This window comes from Enoplosus armatus, chromosome 6 (genome assembly GCF_043641665.1).
Source record: "Enoplosus armatus isolate fEnoArm2 chromosome 6, fEnoArm2.hap1, whole genome shotgun sequence".
NCBI classification, from domain to species: Eukaryota; Metazoa; Chordata; class Actinopteri; order Centrarchiformes; family Enoplosidae; genus Enoplosus; species Enoplosus armatus.
In genome coordinates, this window is record NC_092185.1 from 15,352,036 (window position 1) to 15,375,643 (window position 23,608).

At 40.5% G+C, this 23,608-nt stretch overlaps 1 protein-coding gene across 1 annotated transcript in view; it reads right to left on the bottom strand.

Annotated features, from left to right (window-relative positions):
• Positions 1–17,748, bottom strand: part of plxnb2b (plexin b2b) — a 40,054-nt gene extending 22,306 nt beyond the window's left edge. Inside the window, exons 1-16 of the mRNA XM_070907785.1 lie at positions 16,624–17,748; positions 15,347–15,535; positions 15,071–15,196; positions 13,801–13,901; positions 11,999–12,125; positions 11,270–11,429; positions 10,157–10,268; positions 9,518–9,626; positions 9,041–9,142; positions 8,026–8,121; positions 7,294–7,381; positions 6,232–6,416; positions 4,782–4,930; positions 2,490–2,601; positions 1,566–1,702; positions 933–1,115 (exon numbers count right to left, since the gene is read on the bottom strand). Coding sequence (XP_070763886.1) covers positions 933–1,115; positions 1,566–1,702; positions 2,490–2,601; positions 4,782–4,930; positions 6,232–6,416; positions 7,294–7,381; positions 8,026–8,121; positions 9,041–9,142; positions 9,518–9,626; positions 10,157–10,268; positions 11,270–11,429; positions 11,999–12,125; positions 13,801–13,901; positions 15,071–15,196; positions 15,347–15,535; positions 16,624–17,748 — 3,101 coding nt within the window. The remainder of the gene's footprint in view (positions 1–932; positions 1,116–1,565; positions 1,703–2,489; positions 2,602–4,781; positions 4,931–6,231; positions 6,417–7,293; positions 7,382–8,025; positions 8,122–9,040; positions 9,143–9,517; positions 9,627–10,156; positions 10,269–11,269; positions 11,430–11,998; positions 12,126–13,800; positions 13,902–15,070; positions 15,197–15,346; positions 15,536–16,623) is intronic.
• Between the last annotated feature and the right edge of the window lie 5,860 nt (positions 17,749–23,608).

Genomic DNA, 23,608 nt, shown 5'->3' on the forward strand with positions numbered 1-23,608 from the left:
ACTTTGAAAACAATAGCACAGTGTGAGGTATTTAAGAAGGGAAATCTCGGTTTTTCTCAGCCTTGATTTAATTGTCCCATTTCTGTCCATTATGATGACTATCATCATAATAAAAATTCCTCACCATATCTGCTGTAATATGCTAACATGCAGATATTAAGCAGATATAATACATACCATATTCACAATCATAATTTAGTCATAAACAATAAACACAAAGTACAGCTGGGGCAGATGGGAATGTCATTAGTTTTGCAAGTATTTGACAAACATTTTGACTTGATTATGGTGCTAGAGGAAAAGTCAGGGGATCACCAAAGTTATTTCATTATATAGTTATATCATATTTCACATAATTCATCCTGAGGGGGACATGAATGTCTGCACCAAATTTCATAGCAATCCATCCAATAGTTGTTTAAATTTGCACATATGTGAACCTGCTGGCGTTAGAGGACAAGTCAGGGGATCACCATTGGTCATTAGGATACATCCTGAGGGGAACATGAATTTGTGTACCAATGTTCATGACAATCCATCAAATACTTGTTGAGATATTTCAGTCTTGATCAAATTGGTGGACCAGCCAATGTTGCTATTGTTAGAGCCACACCAGTAGCGAGTGTTTGGCAGAACACTTAAATCTAACTGAAATCATTTTGAACACTTCCATCTGAAAGTAGAAAAAAGAAAAGAAAGCAATCCCCTTTTAAATCAGTATAGATGTTGTAGAAAACTTAAATGCCAACAAAGAAAGTGATGGGTAAAATTTTATCGCGATATCCAATAGTCAGATCGGATAACACCCTCTAAATACCAAACTGTGCCTTGAATTTCATTCAACGCTACATGTTTTGAAGTAAGATTGATTACAATATTACAAACACTTCGATTTGAGGTAAAAGGTTAGTATGCAGCTTCTTTGTACTGACCAGACAAAGCTTCCTTTGGGGTGGTGGTCCAACACAGGGGGATTTTCCAAGAATTGAAAGGCACTTGAGATGGTTGTTGTGGTACTCTTTCCATACTTCACCGTGACGACGAGAGGGTCGGAGGGCACCTTATCTGCTCGGTATTCTCCTGTCCTGCAGGTGATCTCTGCTCCGAAGTGCTCCCTGCCAAGACAAGGACATAACTAAACACTGGCTGGCTGGAGGAGTGGGGGGGTCGCACAAGGTCACTGTGCAGTGGAAGCCAACATGGCAGCAGCCTGACAGCTTGTTAAATCCTGGGTTTGCTGCTTCTCTAGCTCGTTATTTTTCCGTTACCTCTGCTTAAATGTCACCATGGGCTGGTTTTTACAGAACACTTGTGGCCACAACAGTGAAGCAAATGGTAAGAAAGAAAGTCCTGCTTATGACACCAAAGTTAAGGTCAATTCCATTTTTGCTTCAAGAATGTAAAAAAAAAAAAATCAATTCATGGGCTTCAAAGTGTGAATACTGTAGAATTTGCATAGAATACAATGTCTGAATAACAAGTAGCACTTATCAAGTGAAGAGACTGAATTGAAACAGAATTGGGCTTTGGCGTGAATGACAACTATTGAGAAAAGAAATCCTTACACAGTGCAGTCCACCCCTCCGATGGTAACCTGGACATCATCCGTACTGCCAGTGTCCAACAACCGCCCGAAAATTGTAATGAGGGTGCCCCCAGCTTTAGGACCTCTAGAGGGTTTCACCACCTCGGGAATTGGGTCCTGGTGAGAGGGAGGGGGTCAGCATGAATACAGTCTCATCTTTCCCCTGCAAGGATTTACATGTACACTCAAGCTCCAACCCACAGACAAACACTCACACACACAAGAACAACACACACAGATACAGTGTCATATACACACACATTTTCTTTCACCCTCCTTGATCTCACCCCCTCTCTCTCTCTCTCTCTCACACACACACACACACACACTCACACTCACACACACACACTCAAACAAGCACCACATCTGCCTCAATTTGCTGAGCAAACAGTTAGGCGGAGCACTCCCCTGTGGGGAAGCTTTAGCGGAGCCAGAGATATGAAAAGCCAGTTAAATAGCTACACTGTAGCCTGTTAAAGTATTAGAGAGAAAAGGGGGGCCTACTGCATTGCATCTGGTTAAAGAGGAATGCATACACATTCTGGCTTATCGTACTGTACACTGCATTACCATTGTAATATGACAGCATCTAGGCGCTTAATTTTCAATACATTGGGATGTTGTATTTTGTACATTCCACTTAAATGACATGCCCTTGGTATGTTCTGATAAGGGGCTCTCTGCAGTTAGGAAATAGAAACATAATAAAACAAGATAAACAACAATAAAAAAAACAAAATCAGCTGAAAGCTTTTGGATGTGTTTATTTTCTTGTACGCCTCCATACTGAAAGTGCAGTTGAGGAAGAAAGAGGGAGAGAGAGACAGAGTGCGTGTGTGTGTGTGTGTGTGTGTGTGTGTGTGTGTGTGAGAGAGAGAGAGAGAGAGAAAGGGAGAGTATTTACCCTGTAAGTGAAGACCATAGAGGAGGTTCCTTTCTTCCCCCCCTTCACCTCTACCTCCACCTGGCCCCTGTGATTGGTCTTAGGGCCAACAGGACCGATCTCACACACCACGCTTGACAGGAGAGCAGAAAAAAAGGTGAGAATTTAGTAAGGTGAAGTTACTTGGCTGCAATTAACAATTAATCTCATTATGATTAATCTACTGATTCTTTTGTCAATTAATTTTTAGTTTTGTTTCTATAAAATGTCAAAAAAAATATGAAAAACACCCAACACAATATCATGGAAACTCAAGGTGAGGTCTACAAATAGCCCAATAATATTTCGTTAGCCATCATATAAGACAAAGAAAAGCAGCAAACACTCATGTTTGAGAAGCTGGACGCAGAGAATATTTGACATTTTTACTTGGGAAACAGTTAATCAATTATCAAAAAGATGTTGCTGTTTATGTTTGTGAAAGCATTTCTGAGCATTCACAACTTTCTCAAATCAAAACTCTTGTCTGTGCTACTTTGACTTCCAGCCTGGAGCTGCGCCACTGAAAACAAGCAGATAGCCTCATGCAATCTGTGTCTGAATTTAACCATTCAAATGAGCTAATTCTGAATATTACAGATACTGGCAGACAAATGAGTACTGTGTCTTCTTTGCGTAAACAGGACAAAGTGGTGAAAATAACTGAAGTAATTAAGAAAAAAAGGAACAAAAAAATTTGTTTTGTTCATGTATTAAAGAGGACACACATGCTAAACATGTTCATTAGACGTTTAAGTAATGCTGTTGACTAAGCAGCAATGAACATAGCATGATTTCTAATGCCAGATTGGCTGCTTCTAGCATCTCAGAAATTGGACCCTTGGGGAATTTTCCCACATTGCAGTGTCTGGAGTTCACTTGGAATCATGTCATAAACCAAACACGTCCAAGTCTGCTGCAGTCCTCAGGGAAAATGTGTTGCTGATGAAAGAGGTCAGCAGAAAATGGCAAGCGTCATTCGGGCCAACAGGTGGGCCACGAGTAGACAATTAACAGCTACAGCAGTGACGTGAAGGACTGAAATATCAAAATGGAAACCCTGTCAAAGCTTAAAGCAAGTGAGCTACAGCATGCCGTAGACCATACAACTAACAACAGACCACAGCAGGCACGTTAGCACCGAAAGTGGATGATTTAAGGGTTAGGAACATTCCATCTGGTCTCATAAATCCCGTTTTATGCCTCATCATGCAGATGGCGGGGCAAGAATTCGTCATAAATGTGGATCCATCCTGCCAGGTGTCAACAGTTCTGGCTAGTGGCTGTGTGGCAACAATGTGGATGTTTTCTCTTTTAAAGACCATTTGTATGAAGTGAACACTTTTTAAAAACACAGCTGTGACTGAAGTGCATTTGCGAGACTCAAGTTTATTCCAGTGGGTTTTTTCCTGCGCAACGCTCAGCCCATTACAGCAGCTTTGGGATGAGGAGGAAAAGAGTGTCTGCAGCATGAATAGACCACCAAAAATCTGTGGCGAATGTGTGATGCTATCAAATCTGTGTGGTATATTTCCAGTGCTTTGGTGACTTCATATCTCAAAGAATTCAGGCTCCTCTAGTCATTTGTGGCCACAGACAGAGTATTTCAACTGACATTCAGCGGTACACCCCAGTGGTGGAAAGGTACATTTACTCAAGTACTGTACTCAAGAACAATTTTGAGTTACTAGTACTTTACTTGATTAATTCCACTGTCTGATACTTTATACTTCTACTCCAAGGAATTTCAAAAGGAAATATTCTACATTTATCTACTTTTCAGATTAAGATTTTACATTAAGACATAGAAAATACAATACTACCTCCAATATGTAATATATAATAATATATCAGTCATAGGGGCCATTTTCTTGCAGAACTAGAACTTTTGATATTTGGAGTATATTTTGATTCTAATACTTCTGTACTTTTACTTAGGTATGATTTTGAATGCAGAATGACTTTCACTTGTAATGGAGTATTTTCACATTGTTGGTATTCACCTTCTAAAGGAGTGATTCTGTCTTTGAATCAACTTGCGTCTGGAGACTTTCAGATCAATACAGTGGCATAATGAGCTAATTAAAACATACAACCAGGTCACCTCAAGGAAAGGCAAAGCACTCCTTAGCTGTTACTCAAAAGTTTACAAAAAAAAGACCTATTTTGTAAACCTGCCCAAATACAGTTCGACCAACAGCAAACAACAGAAACACAGTGTGTGCGCTGCTACTCATATATTTGCATATATACATCAAGGTGTATAAGTATTACCTCGTGGAGACAGAGTACTTCTCCTGCTGATGGATACAGGGCTCCCCAACCACGGTGATGCTTTTAATGTCTTCCTTGTGGATGCCGAGGTTGGAGCCCCGTATGGTGATGGAGATTCCTCCCTGCAGGGGGCCATAACGAGGGATGATCTGGATGGTGGGGTACAATGGTGCGGGTGGGGGTGGGTGTTTATAGGAAGAAGAGATTTAAAATGGATTTAAACCGATTAGTTGTGCAATAACAACGTATAAGAGATTTACACAGTCTGTTTAAGACTGCTGAATGCTGAATACTTGTATAGTGTTTAATATTCAAGGCCATGGTTAGTGAATTACATCTATACTGTATGAGTCATGAATGTGTGTGTACGTATTAGACTCCAGCTGATACTGGATTTCTGATGTTGATACAAAAGATACTTGAGGATAATAAAAACAACAAACATTTTAACAATAAAGTTATGTTTGAATAAAGATATTTTACAGTTGAACAATCATTTTGATTATCAAAGATGACAGGAACAGTAAATATAAGATGGCAGTACAACAGTAAACAATCACATACATTTTTTGACTAACAACTATAAATATAAAACACACGAAAAACAAAACATTAAACTTGTACTCAATTATACAATAAATCGAATTCTGTATAGCGGTGCTTTGAGCTAAATGCTAATGCTAACATAGCAACATGCTCACAATGACAATGCTAACATGCTGAAGTTTAGCAGGTATAATGTTTATTATGTGCACCATCTAAGTGTAGCATATTAGCATGCTAACATTTGCTAATTAAACACAAAAAATAGTTAAGGGCTGATGTGAATAGCCTTAGTTTTGTAAGTATTTGGTCATTAATCAAAGTGTTGCACAAATTAAAATCATGACTTGATGTGCTGGCTTAAAATCAGGAGATCACCAAAGTTATTCTAATTCATCCTGAGGGGAACATGAATGTCTGTACAAACTTTTACGACAGTCCATTGTTGTCTGTTGTTAAGACGGTAGACTGACCGACCGACCGTCAGACATAAAAGATAATATACATAAAAATGTGGCCATAAAACATTTTGCCAACACACATGTGTTTGTCGGCCGGTGTATCGGTCAGGCTGTAGTATGTATGTTCACATTGTCACATTGACGTCAACACAATTACTGATGGATTTTTGTCAATGACAATGAGGCACCAACAATTAAGTGAGCAAAGAAAGAATTGATCCAATCTAAATGTGCTGCAGATCAGCTCAACACGCCCTCAAGGAGAAGCAGCCTTTCAACTCTCCATCGACAGAAAGAAGAGAAAAAAAAACATGGCCAATAAAGTGCTCTAATCAATAATCCAATCAGCAAATTCAATGCCTTTTCACTGCTGGTCACAAGCCTTTAATGCACGTTTTCCAGTTCAAAGAGCAACATAAAGAGATGGCGACATTGTAAGTACTCACATCAGTGATCTGGGGGTCGGGGCACTCTGTGTTGTAAAGATCCTCGGATCCTTGGTGGTCAGGATTGCACAACTTCTCGTACACACACGCCTTCTGCTTGGCGCACCACACACACCTGTACTTTGGGTCTGCGTTCTTACAGAGACTACAGTCCTCCCTCCCCATGGAGCAGTTGTACAGGGTGACTGTAGAGGAAGCAGTGAGGGGAAAAAACAAATATTCCATTTTGCATTGTATTCATTTTCATATATAAAATGTCTTGCTTAAAAGTCTCAGTTTGGTGTCCTCGCTAAAATCTGTCTGAACATTGTCCTCTTACTGTTAAACCACTATACTCTGATGAGAGAAGAGAGTTGATTTGCTCATCTCATTCGTCTTCAATATTTTTTTTTTACCGTGTGCCCTCAGAGCAGTTAACTTAAAAGAGATCTCCACTGATTTTACATATGAAAGTCTGTTTCCAGGTTTTGAGGAGTACCACTTTACCTTTCCTGCTGCGTCAGGTTAAGTACTACTACATATGTCAAAAAATATGTGATATCACTTGAGTCAGCGTTGGTTGGGGCTGAAGACTACAAGTTTGAAAATAAAAAGAAAATCTGGAGGTGTGGAGTTAGAAAGAGGTGAGGTTACCAGACCTCAGTAACCCGCTCCTCATCTCTGCAGATGTAAGGAAGACTGCAGACATTCCATTAAAGTACCTTCACTTTCTCTGCATGTTATGATTTAATCTGTGGTCTGTGCTTATTTACAGCAAATATTTTTCTAATTAGACACTTAAATCAATAAATGATAAGGAGGTGACGCACAATGCTCTTTGTAGTAAAGGGTTAATCAAAGTGTGAGTTCTCCATCAAGGAAATTAAACATGATTTTAATGGTTAGTGCATAAATAATACAAAGGTTTAAATAGCATTTGTATTTAAAGGCATGATTATATATATATATATATATATTTATATATATATTCTCAGATTTAATGGAGGCCCCACACTGGGGCTGGAGGTGTACACACAGGGCATTATAAATAAGATCTTAACATTAACATGTGAGAGAGCGTACCGTTCAGCGTGCTGTCCATCTTCTTGCCCGACTCCTTGTCCTTCACGTAGAAGAGAACATTGGTCTCAGGTGACTTGTCGTAAGAAAACTAAGAAATTGGAAGAAAATTAATTATTAATTCAGAATCCAGTGATTAATGGCACTTAAGCTCTTCTCGGCAAACAGTGTGGGCTGCCGCTCCCCCATGCCAAGGGAGAAAAAGAAGGAAGATTTTTTTTGTACCCAGTCTGGCAGATTTTCAGCTAAAGAAATCAATGTTGGAAAAGAACATAGCTGGGGGCTATGCACTGCTTGAGCTTCCCAATCACAGAACTCACAATGTGGAGATGGAGCTAAAATAACTCCACTGAGGAGAGTCTGTCCATTAGAGGGAGCTAGAGAATATCAAAGGGACTGTGAAAACCAGCTAAAGGGTGATTTGATTCATAAGCCTGGAACATAAAGTCAGCTGTACATACATAGAAAGTTTGCATTGAGGCTTTTTCAGCGCTGAAAAATGTTAAATCAAGTGGTACTCTGCAATATATTTCACTCAGTTTCAGGGTTGTTCTGTATTGCACTTTGATAATCCACAAATCAGTCGTAGTTCAAGGACCTGTGTTGAGTGGAGGGAAAATTGGCCAAAAAAAACATCTGAACAAATTCAGTAAAAGGAACAAAACAAATCAGCAGTTGAGAGTCAAGAGTCGAGTCAAGACCAGTGTCTTGTGGCAGTTAAACAGCCGTACTTACATTGAAGCCGCTAAAGGTGTAAAACGGCCCATCCTCAAAATTGACCTCTTCTTCCACATTTCTCATCAGCTCAGTGCCGATGGTGAAAACATGACCCTGAAAAACCGGACAAACAAAAACAAGAAACTTATTTATGTACATCCTAGTTGCAAAATACAGTTCTATGATCATCCTCTTTTTTTTCTCCCCACAGAGCAAGAAATGTAAAACACTATCTTGAGCTGAGGACTCTTCCGGCCCCTCCGTTCACACCCAGAGAAGTTAGAATGGGATGACTTCTTTCCTTGTTCTCTACACTGTATGGCACGTGAGAAAACAAGTACATTCACAAGTCACAATACAAGCAAAATGTATGGAATCAGGCGTCGCTGTTGTCATAGTTTACCTTCAATATATGAGTAAAACAAGCAGACCTGCCAGATTTAAAGTGTCAACACAACAGCACACAGAGGTGGTGACTTTGATCAAAAAGTACTTCAATCAGAATGTAAATTGGTTTTCTAGATGAGAACGCGACATCCAGAAGGTCTTAATGAGGAGCGGTCTTGTTCTTCATAATGGCTTACTGTTATTAATGTGGTGATTAATGGAAGTCAGTCCATCCTACTGGTACTTTCAGTTTTTCCTGTATGTATACATACATATAGAGATAAATACTCATACAAGGGCGCATGGGTGTATTCATACGTGTATCATCTGTGTATTCATTGTGGTGGCTGATGACTTCACACCTTCTGCCTCTTACCTCCTTTCTCCTGATTGGTCATTGTTGTTTGTCTGATAGCCTATTCATGTCTCTTGAATTACATGGTCCGTACGTTGTGCTGACAATGGTCCTCTCACTGAAACTTTCACTTTTTTTTGTTACATTTTGCATAATTGATTGTTTTTGCATCTGAAGAGTCACTTTCTGTATGTGAGCAATTTTTCTATGAGATGGGAGTATTCATTTTATGCACTGGTCAAAAACAATACCATGCTCAGGAAGTGTTGAAGAACGTCTGTGCCACTTTACCTGGTAGAGGTCCAAATTGATCCCCTCGAAGCTGATGCGAGTCTTGAAGCCCACGGGGATCAGCACAGGATCTGGATTCTCAAACTGAGGACACTTCGCTCCCTGAGAGGGCATCAAAACAAATCAGATACTCCCACTTTGAATCATTTACATATTAAATACGCCACCCACTTAACTGACACCCTCATCTGCGGCAACAGATAAGTGTATCTCTGAAACATCTGCTGACTTGTAAATTGATATCCTCCACCTTACAATATTTGTCACGCAAGATGGTGCCAGCTGATACCGGGATTTTAGTTTTCTTTATTAACTTTCGGGATAAATTTGGATCACTCAGGCGCTGCATCATATGTGGTGATTAGATGCATGTTTTGAAACTTCTGCTACACTTTTTCCAGCATTTATCAGACACTATCAGAGGTAAAACTCCTCGACATGCCACTGATGTGCTAAGACGACTAACAAAGGACTAACCTGACGGTGCTTGATGATGTTGCCCACCACGCTGTCGTCCAAGTCACTGCAGGTGTGGTCACGTGTATTCCACTGGCAGCCCCACGAACTGGCCACACATGACATGCACCTGAAAACACACACAGAAATAAAGACACATAAACACCAGAGATAAGAAAATGCTTTCACATGCATAATTAGGCAGGAACACACACACATAAAAGCACACACAAACAAAATCTAAAAACATGCAAACTCATCAAAGAAAGTCCAGTACAAAAATCCATGTTGCTGACAACGAAATGGATCTCTGCAACTTCCCATAAGCAAAGCTCGTTCATCACACATTCCTTGGCATGAAAGAAATGAAGAAAAAAATAAAGAGGGGGGAAAAATGGTGAGATTGACTTTCATTTTTTGATTAATGAAAAGGAAACTGAGGCAATTTCCTCAGCTTGGTAATAAACAGAGGAGAGAAAATGCAAGAGGTGCATTCAAAACTACCATGCATCACAATTTACAAACAGAGCCTTGATCTGTCATCTGTTCATGCACGGTGATACATTTACATCAAGGTTGTCAGTTGATGCTGTGTTCAGTGTCACTGTGTATTTTCAGTGAGTGACAGAGCAGAACTGATAGATTAAGAGTCTGACTCACGGTGTGTTTTCAGATTTCCTCACTGTGGCAGCGCAGTTATAGAACTTGAAGTCCCGCATGGCCAGCTCCACGGTCCTGTTGACGAAAATCCTGACCGGCACGGCCACGAAGTCTGAGGACACAGCAAAGGGAGGGTTAACATGTGCTGCACTAGCTGTTGGAGAGATACGAGTTTTACACATTAATGAATGGGGTGTCTTTGGGAATTATTATTATTATTTATATTTTTACAGTTCATGACAAGATGGGCACAGCAATACTCACGTTGCCACACAAACATGCTCACAATGACAATACTAACATGCTGATGTTTAGCAGTTCATGTTTATCATGTTAACCATCTTAGTTTAGCGTGTTAGCATGCTAAGTGCAGCCAAGGCTGATAGGAATGTCAATAGTTTTGCAGGTAATTGGTCATAAACAAAAGTATTGGACAAATTCAAAGTTAGCAGAGGGTTAGGGTTATCACCAAAGTTATTACAATTCATCATGAATGCCATTTGCTGCCAACCTGCTGCCCTCTGTGAAATGTACAGTATGTGAACTCTGTCAGCTCCAAGTTCCCATTAAGTCCAGAGCAACCAGTACTCAAAGGGTTTCCCCAAGGAAATTATTTAGCTGAGGTGGTGAGCCATTTTGATTCTGACAATCTCTCCTCGTGATCAATTTAGTTATTATTTGATTGCCTATACAACAGCCTAACTCAGTAAATATATGGCATTTATTGTGGGAAACAGCACTTCTGCTTTTTTCCCTAAAGCTTCATATTTTATTTCTTAAAATGTATACATTTTTACAACGTTAGTGGAGGGGGTCTTTGTTCTAGGCAAGGTGGCTCTTCTGCTGCTTCTGCTTTTTGTTGGCGTATAAACTAAATTATTAAAGCTTGTAAAACTAGATTTTGACACAGGGCCATAAAATTACCTAATAATGACGGACCCGACTTAGTTAATATTGTCATTTAGTGGTGTAAATTCCCTAAAAAATCTGATATTCATCAAATTACTACAACCAACAGACATGCAGTGAACCTGGGGATTTTTGGGCCCCTCTGGGTCTGGGGCCTTGAAAGAGGATGTTTTAAAGAGAGTAGGTTAATTATAAAGGTCATACCTTGGCCCTCAGGTGTTTGTGGTATAAGCGATGGCTTGGGCAGATCGCAGGAGACCTGACCAGAGTCAGACATGGTGCCCTCACTCTCAAAAGAATCGATGGTACAGTGCAGACGGTCATAAAGCCCAATTGTAGGAATGGATGGGATGCTGATCTTCACCTGAACAGAAAAAAACAAAATATGCAAAGTTGCTGAAACCGAGTTTTTTCACAGAATGGGTTATTGCTTATGACCCGTTGGGCTGATTAATATCATTTCACATTAAATTAATTTCTCTTCTCTGTGTATAATTCAAACACCTAACTGTATCTGCGAAGAAACAGTTTATTTTTAAAGGCTAGAGACTGATTGAGCAGGAGAGGTGCTGTTGTTGGAAATACAAGAGTGAGTCAGAAAGGGAGGGACAGCGAAGGAAGCAGAGGAATGAAAAAAAAAACAACTTGAGAGAGAAAGCGCACATGAGAGGCTCTCCATCTTCAGGCTGTTAGCACAATCAACCAGGTCGGTTATAATAAGCCAGTTTGGAGTTTTCTGGATGGATCGATACAGAGTAGGACAACCTAGAGCCTGTGGTCTCTGATTCACAGTGGAAACAGTTTATTACTCAGGCTGTGCATGTTTGTGTGACATGCATATAAGTGGGGTTATGTTCTGCAGAGCGAGAGAAACAGAAAGAGGTGCAGAGAACAAAGGCAGAGAAAGTGAGCGAGAAAGAAGCAGCGCTGTACCTTCTGAGTCTTTTTACAGGAAAGGTTCGGGGGATAGAAGGAGACGATCATGACACACTGGTGCTTGGGGCTCCACAGCCAGCCATTCTTCTCCTCTGCCCGTCGGCACTCAGACCTCCTGGTACACCTTCAGAAGAAGGATGAACAACTCCCATCAGCCTCTGCTCCACACCCCCTAAACGCTTTCACAAGACCTCAAAAAAAAAACAAAGGCTATGGACTCTAACAGATTTTCAATGTGCTTTCGTGAATAACAACCACTTGGCCAAGTGACTTCAAGCAGGGTCTGTGCACATATTCAAGATTAAGTTTTATATAAAAACTCTGCTCTGGTTTTGCAGTGTAAAAGCAGCAATAGGTTAGATCTGAAAGGTAATGTATTTACAATTGATTAATCATTGAAGTAATCTTACTGTGAGTATTTTTCCTCTTATGTGACAGTTAACAGGATATTTTTAGGTTTTGGACTGTTAGTCAGGGAAAACAAGCAATTTGATAACAGCACCTTGGTCTTCTCACATTTCATAGATTAAATAATAAATTGATATGAGCAGCAACGGTTAATTGATCAGTCAATCGAAAGAAAATTAACTGACAACTATTTTGATAATCAGTCATCTTCAATGCAAAAATGCCATATGTTAGCTGATTCCAGCCTCTCATATGTGAGAATGTGCTACTTGTCTTCATCAGATGTGATAGCAAGTGAAATATGTTTTGGTTTTGGACAGTGGGTCGAACAAAATAAGAAATTTATGGATGTCACTTTGGGCTCTGGGAAGTTAAGATGAGCGTATTTGATTGCTTTTTTTACATTCACAGATTAAAAGATTAATTGAGATTTATAGAAATATGATAAAAATAAAGTGAAACACTTTCACATCTACAGTATATTGCACAGGAGAAGGAGAACAATACAACACATAATCTACAACAACAACAACACAATTTTTCATCATCAGTGGGGTAAAACACAATTCAAAATAAAATACATACTAGAATGGAAATACAATGTAACAGAAATGTGCAAAAGAAGTCAAAGCGAAGAGAGAAAAGCAAAAAAGCCAAGCAGGGCTGCATTATTTTTATCATCTATTGATCTGACGATTATTTTCTCAATTCATCAATTAATCATCTTGTCAATAAAACATCAGAAAACAGAGAAAAGTGTGTGTCCATCATAGTGTCCAAGAGCTCGAGGAGTAGTCATCAAATGTCTAACAAGTCCAAAACCATAGTCCAAAAAAAATAATGTAAGAAAAAGAACAGCAGAAATATCACATATTGAGAAGCTGTTTTGCTTAAAAAATGACTGCAAAGATAAATCTAAAAATAGCTGCTGATTAATTTCCTGTCAATTGACTTCGGATCTAAAGTGCGTGCGGTGTTTCTGAATAAGAGTATCAACAACTTCCAGAGAGAATAGTTTTTCTGCTATTTTGTTGTTCCTGACCACATCTCTGTAAAACGCATGATACATACCGCCCATTCTACCCTCCAGACCCTGATAAATATAGGCTGATGAGAGTAAATTGCACAAACTGCCTTCGCTGCATGAGGCTGACAAACAGCTTTAATTCCTTACGGTTGCACGGACAATAGGAGATGGAATATAAACACCGAGGGGTACTAAAAGTGTCTGCAATAAAACACTGAACAAATACCCCGCTGTGTTTTACAGATGGAATTGCATGTGTGGGTGTTAGTGTTAGTCTGTCGCTGGGTGCATGCATTTATGGGTGCATGCAAGAGTGTGTGTATGTGCATGTATGCGTATGTATGTCTGTGTGTGTGCGTGTTACCTGCCCTCTAGGACACACCAGCCGCAGTAAGGGTCCTTCAGTTCCACACATGATTGGCAGTCTTTCTTTTGGAGGCACGTCTGCACTGGCACCTTGGTGATCTGGAGCATTACAACATGAAATACGATCAAACTGTGAACCTTAGAGGAGACAAAATATGAAGCATTTGAAGTACGGCTACAAAATGCTCCTTGGTTTGTAGCAGGTGTGCAGAGTGGGAGTAAAACAAGTCCCGTCAGAGAACATGGTCTCTCATGTCTGCTCCTAAAGTTCAATTACTAAAACAATTCCCTCTGTCGACATTTAGTTTACATGTACTTATGTGCTTCCATTTGATGCTACTTCAAGGCGTCAGAATTCAAACAAAGTGATCGTCTAACAGCATCTAAAAATGCCAATTGTAATGTTGGAAAGGGGGTAAACATTCAGAAACTAGCAATCCGACAGTCACGGCCACTTGCAGCGCAGCGACTGGCCAGGTCAGGTGTGCGGAGAGAGTAGGCAGGATTTGAACTTTCCTCTAATATGATCCAGACCTCTGAATCACTCCCCATGTCTCTTGGGTAAATGAATTAAATTGCAATTCAGTCCTCAGTCTACAATCATTTTTATAAAATATGATAGTGTTATAGATTAAACTCAGCTCTACGTCAACCACCTACAACATTAAACTGCTGCTTGCGTATAAATGCATCTGCAATAATAATCCAATGATGTAATATATATAATAATATGGCATTCAGAAAAGGGACAATTCTGAATGAGTACTCTTACTTTTGATACTGATAATATGTACTTTTACTTGTAATGGAGTATTTTTACATTTTGGTATTTCTACTTTTACTTAACTAAAAGATGACTACTTCTTCCTGCACTGATTGCACCCTGTACCATATCAGAGCACATTTACTGTCAAAAACATATTTGCCATACTAAGAATTTACAGCAGTGACAGTTTGCCTTGTGATACACATTTACATCACAGATGGAGCATGTCATTTAAACTTTCTATTAAGTCTATTAAAACTTGAGTCACCTAGTTGCATTCCCTCTAAAAAAACACGTTCAACAGTCAGTCAGATAGCATGTGACTGAAGGAGCTAGTGAAGAAGCAACTGTTACACCATGTTTAACTCACTTTACGCACGGAAATGTGACCCAAAACATCTTTTTTTTAGGCTTCAAGTGTACTCTTTTGTTTTACATGACTACAGTGATTGTGTATTGCATTGTATTACAAAAGGGTCCCCTGATATACTGATATACACACCTTTTTCTCTGTGGTAATGTAGAGGTGGCTGTGACTGAGGTCAAAGAAAAGGTTCTTGTTGACCTTCTCTCCCATGGTGTCACCTGGAGTCTTGCTGTACACATATGTTGGCTCAGCCAGGTGTACCTGGACAGAAAACAAAAAGCAACACTGTCAGTCACGAGGTATTTAATTCCCCAATCCTGCTTCCCTCAGGAAAGACTAAAAGCTTAAAAGGAAAAAAAAAAAAAAAAAAAGTCGAGGAGAGAAAAGCAACAGATCAGACGACAAACCCACCTTGAAGACTTCCCCCTGGTTGTTCCCTAAGAAGGCGATGGTGTGATCATTCTCCACAGCGACAGCCACAGCGGTCAGAAGGCCCGACTTGGTCAACACTGCATCTGCCTTTAAGGCAAATCTCGGCTTGCTGGCCAGAGGGGAAGGCAGAAAGTCTGCACCACATTTGAAGTTTTCCAAAGTATCCTTCTGTAAAAGAAAAGGAAGAAAAGAAACAATGAAAAACACATTGTGTGCCCCCTTTAATCCATAGAATATGAGTCAGAATATGAGAATCAAAGCCCTTAGCAGTGTTGTAGGTCCTATATTTAATAAGCTAAATGGCAGGGGTCAGCAATTAGGTTTAACTATGGGCCACCACTGTCCATTCATTTTACAGTTTTAGGATGTAATTTCTCTCATTCGCAAGTTTGGAATAACGGAGATACAGCATAAAGTTAATACTCATTTACCAAAAAATTACTCATGTATGCAAATATATGTTCTGTTATGTGTTGCGAGAGATTTAATCACAAGAATATCTACACATGATGAACAGTGACCTGCTTCATTTATGGCTGAATAAATGTACTGTTGATAATGCAGATATTTCTGTTTCTGAGTAACACCTATTTGTGTTTACATGAATCGGTGCTGGTTAAATAGGCTAAAGCAGTGAAATTAAGACTGTGTTTGAATTCAAGAGCTACTTGCTTTATTTAAATGACGCATGTTAAATTACTATTATTAGTGTTATTCATCTGGTAAGTATCTTATTTCGGCACCATGCACAGTTCAAATAGCCTGGCACAGTAGCATGCCTCTCTTCAGACAGTAGATCTTACATAGTCATATTTATTAGAATTCACATGAGCTTTGTATTCATATTGTTATCTGCAGTAGATTTGCGAAGAATTATGTAAAAGTTTTGATGTCAACTATGAAAGGGAAAACTTCAGCTTTCATCACAGGGCCAAATATTTTTGCTAGAGGGCCTGATTTGGCCCATGAGCCACTATTTGAGTGCTATATGGAATTATTCTGGATGAGTTGAGGGAATTGGGGAAAAAAGAGATGTGAAAGGAGGGAAATTGTGTGAGACAGAACGAGAGCTTTAGACAGAACAATGCAAAAGGATCAGCAGAACAAAGTAAACACTGAGACATTAAAGTAAACAGTGACACATCTATGCATTATTGATTACTGCAAAGGGATTTCTTCAAAACACATCCCACTCATGTATTTCAAACAGATTTTTTAAATCTTATATCAGCTGAAACAACAGAAGCAGTTACCGCAATTTTTGAGGTGCAGAATTCATCAGTTTTAGATGAGTAGGGGATGTCCACAGCAGGAAACCCGGAAATCTTCCCAGAGTCACTGTAGCAGGCGCTGATGATGTCCACCAGCCGCTCATTGATGGAGTTGAGTGGGTACATGCAGAGAGCCGAGTCGTTTTCGTCCTCGTCTGGACTCGCCACCATGAACAGAACTTTGCTCCAGGGGACGACCTTCCCATACGTACCTTCTTCAGTCATGACCCGTGCAAGCTCTTTTCCTGGAGAAGCCACATATGCAGCTTGGACTTTGTTGTATCGGTTATTTGGGCCGCAGTTTAACTGGAGCTCCGTGTGGGAATAGTAATGGTGGTCTTCTTCGCAAAGACGAGACACAAAGGTCAGGTTCTTAGTATCCGTACCATCAAGTGTCCGTGAAAAGAGGAAATAAACAAAACCATCCTCTTTGAAGGCAAGGCGGAAGTCATGCAGGTATTTGGGGACAAATGGTGTCGTCTGTACCGTAGATGCCTCAATGATGCTCTCAAACACGACCCAGTCACGGAAGTCCTGAAGGATCCGTGTGCTGATGAGTTTTGTGCTGTCCAGGCTTCCGTAGCCCTTCCCAACAAGAAACACACCGAAGGTGTTCCCATCCTTTGAGTAGGTGGACATGACGCCCACCACATTCACATTATCCTCTATGCTAGCCACGTAAGTCCTCTCTCCTTTACTGTCACTGTAATACAGCTGCTGCTCCACGTTGGTCAGGTTGAGGAGGGAGCAGATGCCTCGGTAGCGGCTGCCACAGACTATGAGGGAACCATTGGACGGATGGACCAGCAGAAGCTTGTTGAGGTTGGGCATGGGCTTTGTGTCCTGGCATGCAGAGGCAGGAGGCGTACAGGTCCGGGCATCCTCTGTGGGGCCCGTCTCGGCACGAGCCTGCAGGCCGAGCGACGGTCCCAGCTGGAAGATGGTGTTGACCGCCCCAAGGTAGATGCGACCGGTCTGGGGGTCTTGGACCACATTGTTTATGGAGGTCTCAGAGGTGAACTCCAGGATGGGGATGTTGTTGCTCTCCTCCTGGGCTCGTGAGACTGACTTACAGAGGAGAAAGAGGAGGAGGGAGACCCAGCTCGCCATCTCTGGAGAGAACAGAAAGGGAGAAAGAGTGTTTCATTATTAATGCAGTTAAATGCACACGTAATTGTACATTAATCATTACCAACACAAGATTGCAGTATAGAGTAGGTGTGCAGTTAACACACACACCTAAACACACATGCACACATGGAGTCTAACGGATGTGCATGTGGACATGTGGAGTCTGCAGTCAGATGGACAGAGTCAGATGGCCCAATCACGAGGGTTAAAAGGAATAGTTTGACAATTTGAGAAATAGCTTTCTTGCCGAGAGTTACATGAGAAGATCGATACTACTCTTATTGAAGCTGGAGTCAGGAGACCGTTAGCTTAGTTTATCTCTTTTTCACTTCAGTTTTTGTATGGATTAAACCAACAAGATACAACATTGTAATTAGAGCTTTAGAGGCAGATGTTTTTACCTTTGGACAGAGGCAGACTTCCTCTTTCCCACTGTTTCTAGTCTTTCTGCTAAGCTAAGCTTATCGTCTCCTAGCTCTAGTTTCATATTTACTGTACATATATGAGAGTGGTATTGATCTTCTTATCTAACAAGAAAGCCCTTTTAAAGTTTAAGAAAACATGTTTAATTGTAAATTCAGCAATTACCTTTAGCCTTAGTCGTCTCTTGCTATGCAGATAATTAGACTTTATTTGGCCAGGATTTGAGATGTCTCCCCAAGTCACCCCAAACCAATCGAGTTGAATTACATGCTGTTTGTGGTGTTAAAAGCATTGAAACATTACTACTGGCAGGGTTTATGATTGTATTGCTGTTGATTTCTTTAATTGTCTTTTTTTTCTTTAAGCACCACAAATAAAATCCCATTCATCTCCATCTCTGACGCAGAACTCTCAGAGACAGATATCTATAAACTTGGCCAAATAACTACAAACCAACAGGGGTAAGTTAGAAAATGTTTGTTTGTAATTTGGATGTACTGACCCTTAGATAGAAATTTTGGTTATTGTAATAAAACTACAAAAACAACTGCCTCAAGCTAACAGTGTGTAGTGCAGCTGTTTGTGTATGACTCAACTTCCTGCTCCAGTTCTTTAAAGGGCGTGTTATTTTGGATTTAATTGACTTAATATCAGAAATGATCGCTGGTGAAAAAAATGTGCGGGGGTAAAGACAGATTAAGGCCGAGAGCTAGATCTCAAACCACAACACAAAGAAATCCTATTTAAAAAGCTTGGATCTGTTCCAACTTAATTTGCATTTTTTTTTCTTCCACACCACCTCCAAGCACAGTGTGCTCAGGAAGTACACTGTTTTGTCTCAGGAAACATGATCACACAATATCCCTGTAAAATACAGACAGCATCATGTACCGGCTAACAGCAGGTGCCTGTGGAGTCCTTGCTTGCTGCTGTTTGCCCAGGCTGTGGTAAATATGGAACTGCAGGTGGCTGTGAAGCAGCTATTGCCCACACAGCAAATGTGCGTCTATGTTTTGCATGTGGTTTCGAGCTCGCACGCTCTCAATAGCATCCTCCTTCTCATTCCACTTTGTCAGTCAAGTCCACAGGCACATTTGTCAAATTGAAAACCCCTGATGAAACTCCCAGGAAGTCGCTTGCCAAAGCTGTGTTTTATTATTTTAACCTGCCTTCCCTCACTGGACTAAGTGGGGAGACCACTGATTAGACATTTGCCCAGGGGGGAACCTGTTAATTTCACTGGCAACTCCCATTTGCATTTAAGTGCCCACTACTTGATTTGATGATTTTATTTTTCTTCCCATTTACTGCCTCAATCCTCCACCGCCCGAACAGATTGCACTGCGTAAATGTATCGCACCCTTTTCCATTCATAGCCTTAAATATTTCAATTAAAATTGAAATGGTGCAATAAAATCCCTATCTGCGCTTATTCAGGACAGAAATGTGTGCGGTTGGTTTTTACAGCTTTAATTAAGAGGGAGAGGTAGTCTGTGTTTTGTCTAAAACCTTTTAGATTAAAAATAAATAACTTGCACACTACAGGGTTGGACAAAATAAAAGAAACATCATATGAACAACAATTTCAGCTCTAAAGTTACAAAACTTCAATTACAAAGACAGATCCACTGGCAAAATTGAATGACAATTACAAGCATGTGTCAGCTTTAAGAGGCGCCACAATTTCTCACTTTTATGTTTGAGTTTTCAGAAGAAGCATCACAAAAAACTGCTTAAACTGCAAAAACGTTCTTGCAGCCTCAAAATGTTGACAACATAAACAAAAAACACAGTCAAGCTGCACTGGACAAAGAATGGTGGCAAATTGCTAAATGTTCGCAGAGAGGCACAGAAAAACGGCCTTAAAAAATGATCACAGTCGCAGTCTCTGTGTAATACAGTTTGCTCTGTAACAGTGAGCTTCACAAAGCCTTACTTAGGGCGTATTCAGGGCAGGGCTGCCTATTGGCAACAACTTGTAAGACATTAGAGCTAAAATGCTTTTAAAGGTTTTCTACTGAAGGCATGAACGACAAAAACCCCAGAAAAATCTATTTAAGGAACACTTGAATGCACTGCTTGTGATAACTCACTCCAAAGTGTACAGAGGGTGTGAAGCAGACCTGCATCTTATTTATTGCCTTCCTCCACCTTCTTCAATTAAACCTTTCTTATTATTCTCTTCTTTTAAATGTTCTACCTGTCCCTGTTTTCTCATTTTCACTTTCTGTGCTACAGTATATCAATGCTTTTATTATCATTACTTCTCAATTTGAGGCCATTTGATCATATTTCTAAGTCACTTGACCTTAGTGTACTCCAACAGCCGAACAGTGTTTTCTCACAACAAGCTGTTGTTTGACAGTCTGTTGATGGTTAAACAGTTTTGACTAGACAGGTTTCAGCTAGTCCGACTTGCCACATAACCTTTAATGTGCATTTTTGCCTGTTTGTGGAAACACCTGGCAGGAAAATCAAGTGTTTTTGTAACTTCATCAGCAGCTCCTGTACAAACTAATTAAACCTACAATAGGTCTGTGCATCTACAAAATGTCTGAAATTAAACAACAGCTGTTTGCTCAACGCTACTGTGACGGTGTTTTTCTGTTTTTTGCACACAACACGGAAGACCATACTGTCTAAATATTGGGTGGGATTGTAAATATGGACAGTAACTGAAGCGTGACTGCCTCTCTGAATGCACCGTTCACTAAAAAAAATTGTAACACCCATATTTCTATCCATTCACTCGGCCATGATACAGGCCGCACAGAGAGACCCCACAAAAGGTGGATTATGTTGATGGTTTCTGTGACAAAAAATGACTTGATTCCTTTGACTTCCAATCAAACATGCTGTGACAAAGCAACTTTCTCAGTAATGTACAATGCAAGAACAATGTCTTGGGGCGCTCATTTAGGTTTCAGAAACCTCCAGTTCCACTTACATCCATGACTTCAAAGAGTCCTTTTCCTATTCATGCAAATCCTATAGCCAGCCCCCGATCAGAAAAAAAAAAAGTTTCCCTCAGATGCTGCATTGTGGGTCAGTGCAAACGAAATTCTTAACATATTTCAAAGGAGCCTGTTCTCTCCTAGGATGTCTCCTTCTGTCGCTCTATCACTTTTCATCCTTTTTTTCATGGGCTTAATCCTGAACGCTGGAATTAAAGAGGCTTCAAAGAGCTGAAGAGAGGCAGACGTCTGGTGGGGGTGACACAGGTGGAATGAGGCCCATTTCTCCCCAGACCAGCCCACCTCTCTTTTCTCTACATGTCTCTAAGCTGCTGTGAGAGAACATGGCAACTGGGCATACCATCCAACACTTGGCTATTCTGAATAAATAAAAAGCTGCTAAATTTAGGGGCTGTGTGCTGCATCAGCCTGCAGCTAATGAAGCCTCCAATGGCCTGGGATAAATAATAATGAAACACATCACATGCTAATGAAGCTGGCGCATCTGAAAAACGTGATCCTGTGAAAGAGACAATTGATGAATTAAAACTGCCTGATTGTCGCAGTTGAACTGACCTCAAATTAGAAATCTCAACTAATTCCTCGGCGCACTTTTCACTTCACAGTTACAGTAAAACATTTCTGGAGAGAATCATTATACTGAACGTTTATGTTACTTACTGCTTATTAAAAGGACTGTGATAACTCTGTAGCAAAGAGGTGACTCTTGAGTCTTTAACCTGTGTAATAAACACCAGGGACAGCGACAAGTCAAAGTGCCGGATTCATAAAGATATAGACTTTGACGAAGGCTTAGATCAAACTAATAGCCAGACTTCAGATAAACGCCTCAGATGAATTCATCTGTTGCACAACGCCGTCTTGTTCTCGACCATCCAAACTAATTTGCTATGAATGCTGGGTAAATTAAGACTTTGTCTGACCGTGCAACCGTGTGAAACCACTCAGAAACCTTCACTCCAGCAGAAAATGTTTGCTTTGGTGAAGAGCATAACAAAACAAAAAAACTTCCAGAAGGATAAAATCTCAGTGCAGACGTGTAGCAGAGCAGAGATGCTGTGGCTTCTTAATGAAAACTCGTCAGTCAGGCTCAGAATAGTTTCTTTGGACAACGTCCTCACTGCTGGACATTTTCAAAGGGTTACTGTGGTCTCTAAAACCTCTTTCCTTCTTATTGCTCACTCCACATTGTTGTTAGCAAACCACAAATTTATGAACCATGTTTTCCTCCTTTTTTTTGTCATGTGGTGCCACTGGTCAACAGGTGTGCCTGACTGTTACCATGGCACTCACATCTGAGTTAGACTCTTTTTAGGTTTAAAATACGTCACTCTTTATTTTTGTGAAACTGTCTAACTTGCATTAGACTAATGTAAGAGCAACATTAAGGCTGGCCTAGCACTACAGACCCAAGTCTAAAACATCTTTGTCAAGGACAGAACGATTAAGTCCTGGCTTCACAAAGTCTGGTTGTATTTTTATAGATATATTAAAATGCAATCTCTTAGTGAATGAAATACATAGACACGATTTGATTCAGCAAAATAATTCGTAATTTCCACCTCTATTTCATTTCCATGGATGGAGGGAAAATAAACATAAAGAGAAAAACTGCTGAGGTACTACATGCACAGGCCTGAAAATAGCACATGAAGGTGTGTCTCTTTGTCATCACACACATGCACACACTCCTTTTTTGTGACGACTATAGTGTCTCTCTCTTTCACCCTCCCTCTACAAGTTAGGGCATGTCTGGGCAGAAAAAGAAGCTCTCAGCAGAGGAAAATGGAAGATAATTGAAAAATGGCAGGTGTGCACACAAACACACACACAGATTCACAGGCTTAGAGATACATGTGCACACACCAATATGTGCACCGGCGCAGCTTGAAGTGCTGACAAGGTAATCCCACTCCGGCCACACAGAGACACTCTTCTCTTCAAACTGCCACACTGAGTTTCTTTGACACAGGGGCACTAAAACCCAGCATGGCAGTCCGCACGCCTCTCGACCAATCCTCTCGCCACACAACACCCACATCCCCCCTTTCTAGGACGACACCCACCAGGAGGAAGTGTGCAAGTGTGTCTGCGCGAGGGGCCGACAGATCAGGAAGGAGAGCGGGGGAAAACAAAAACAAAAAATCACAGAGGGTTGTGGAAATGGTCGTGTAATGATTAGATCACACACACAAACACTTTGGCAACTGCCGACCTGGCAAGTTTTGAACCAGCGTGAGTGCTCCTCTCACTCATTAAAACAGATACGGAAAGGAAACTGATATAATATATAATAAAAAACAGACACCCTACCCCGAAAACATAATAGGATATCACCCCATACTGTGATCATTCATATTCAGCACTTTCTTTATCGGAGAGCTGGCTTTGACAGATGCCAGGGTCTGACATTGATGTGTGGGGGGGTGTCTTCGCATTGA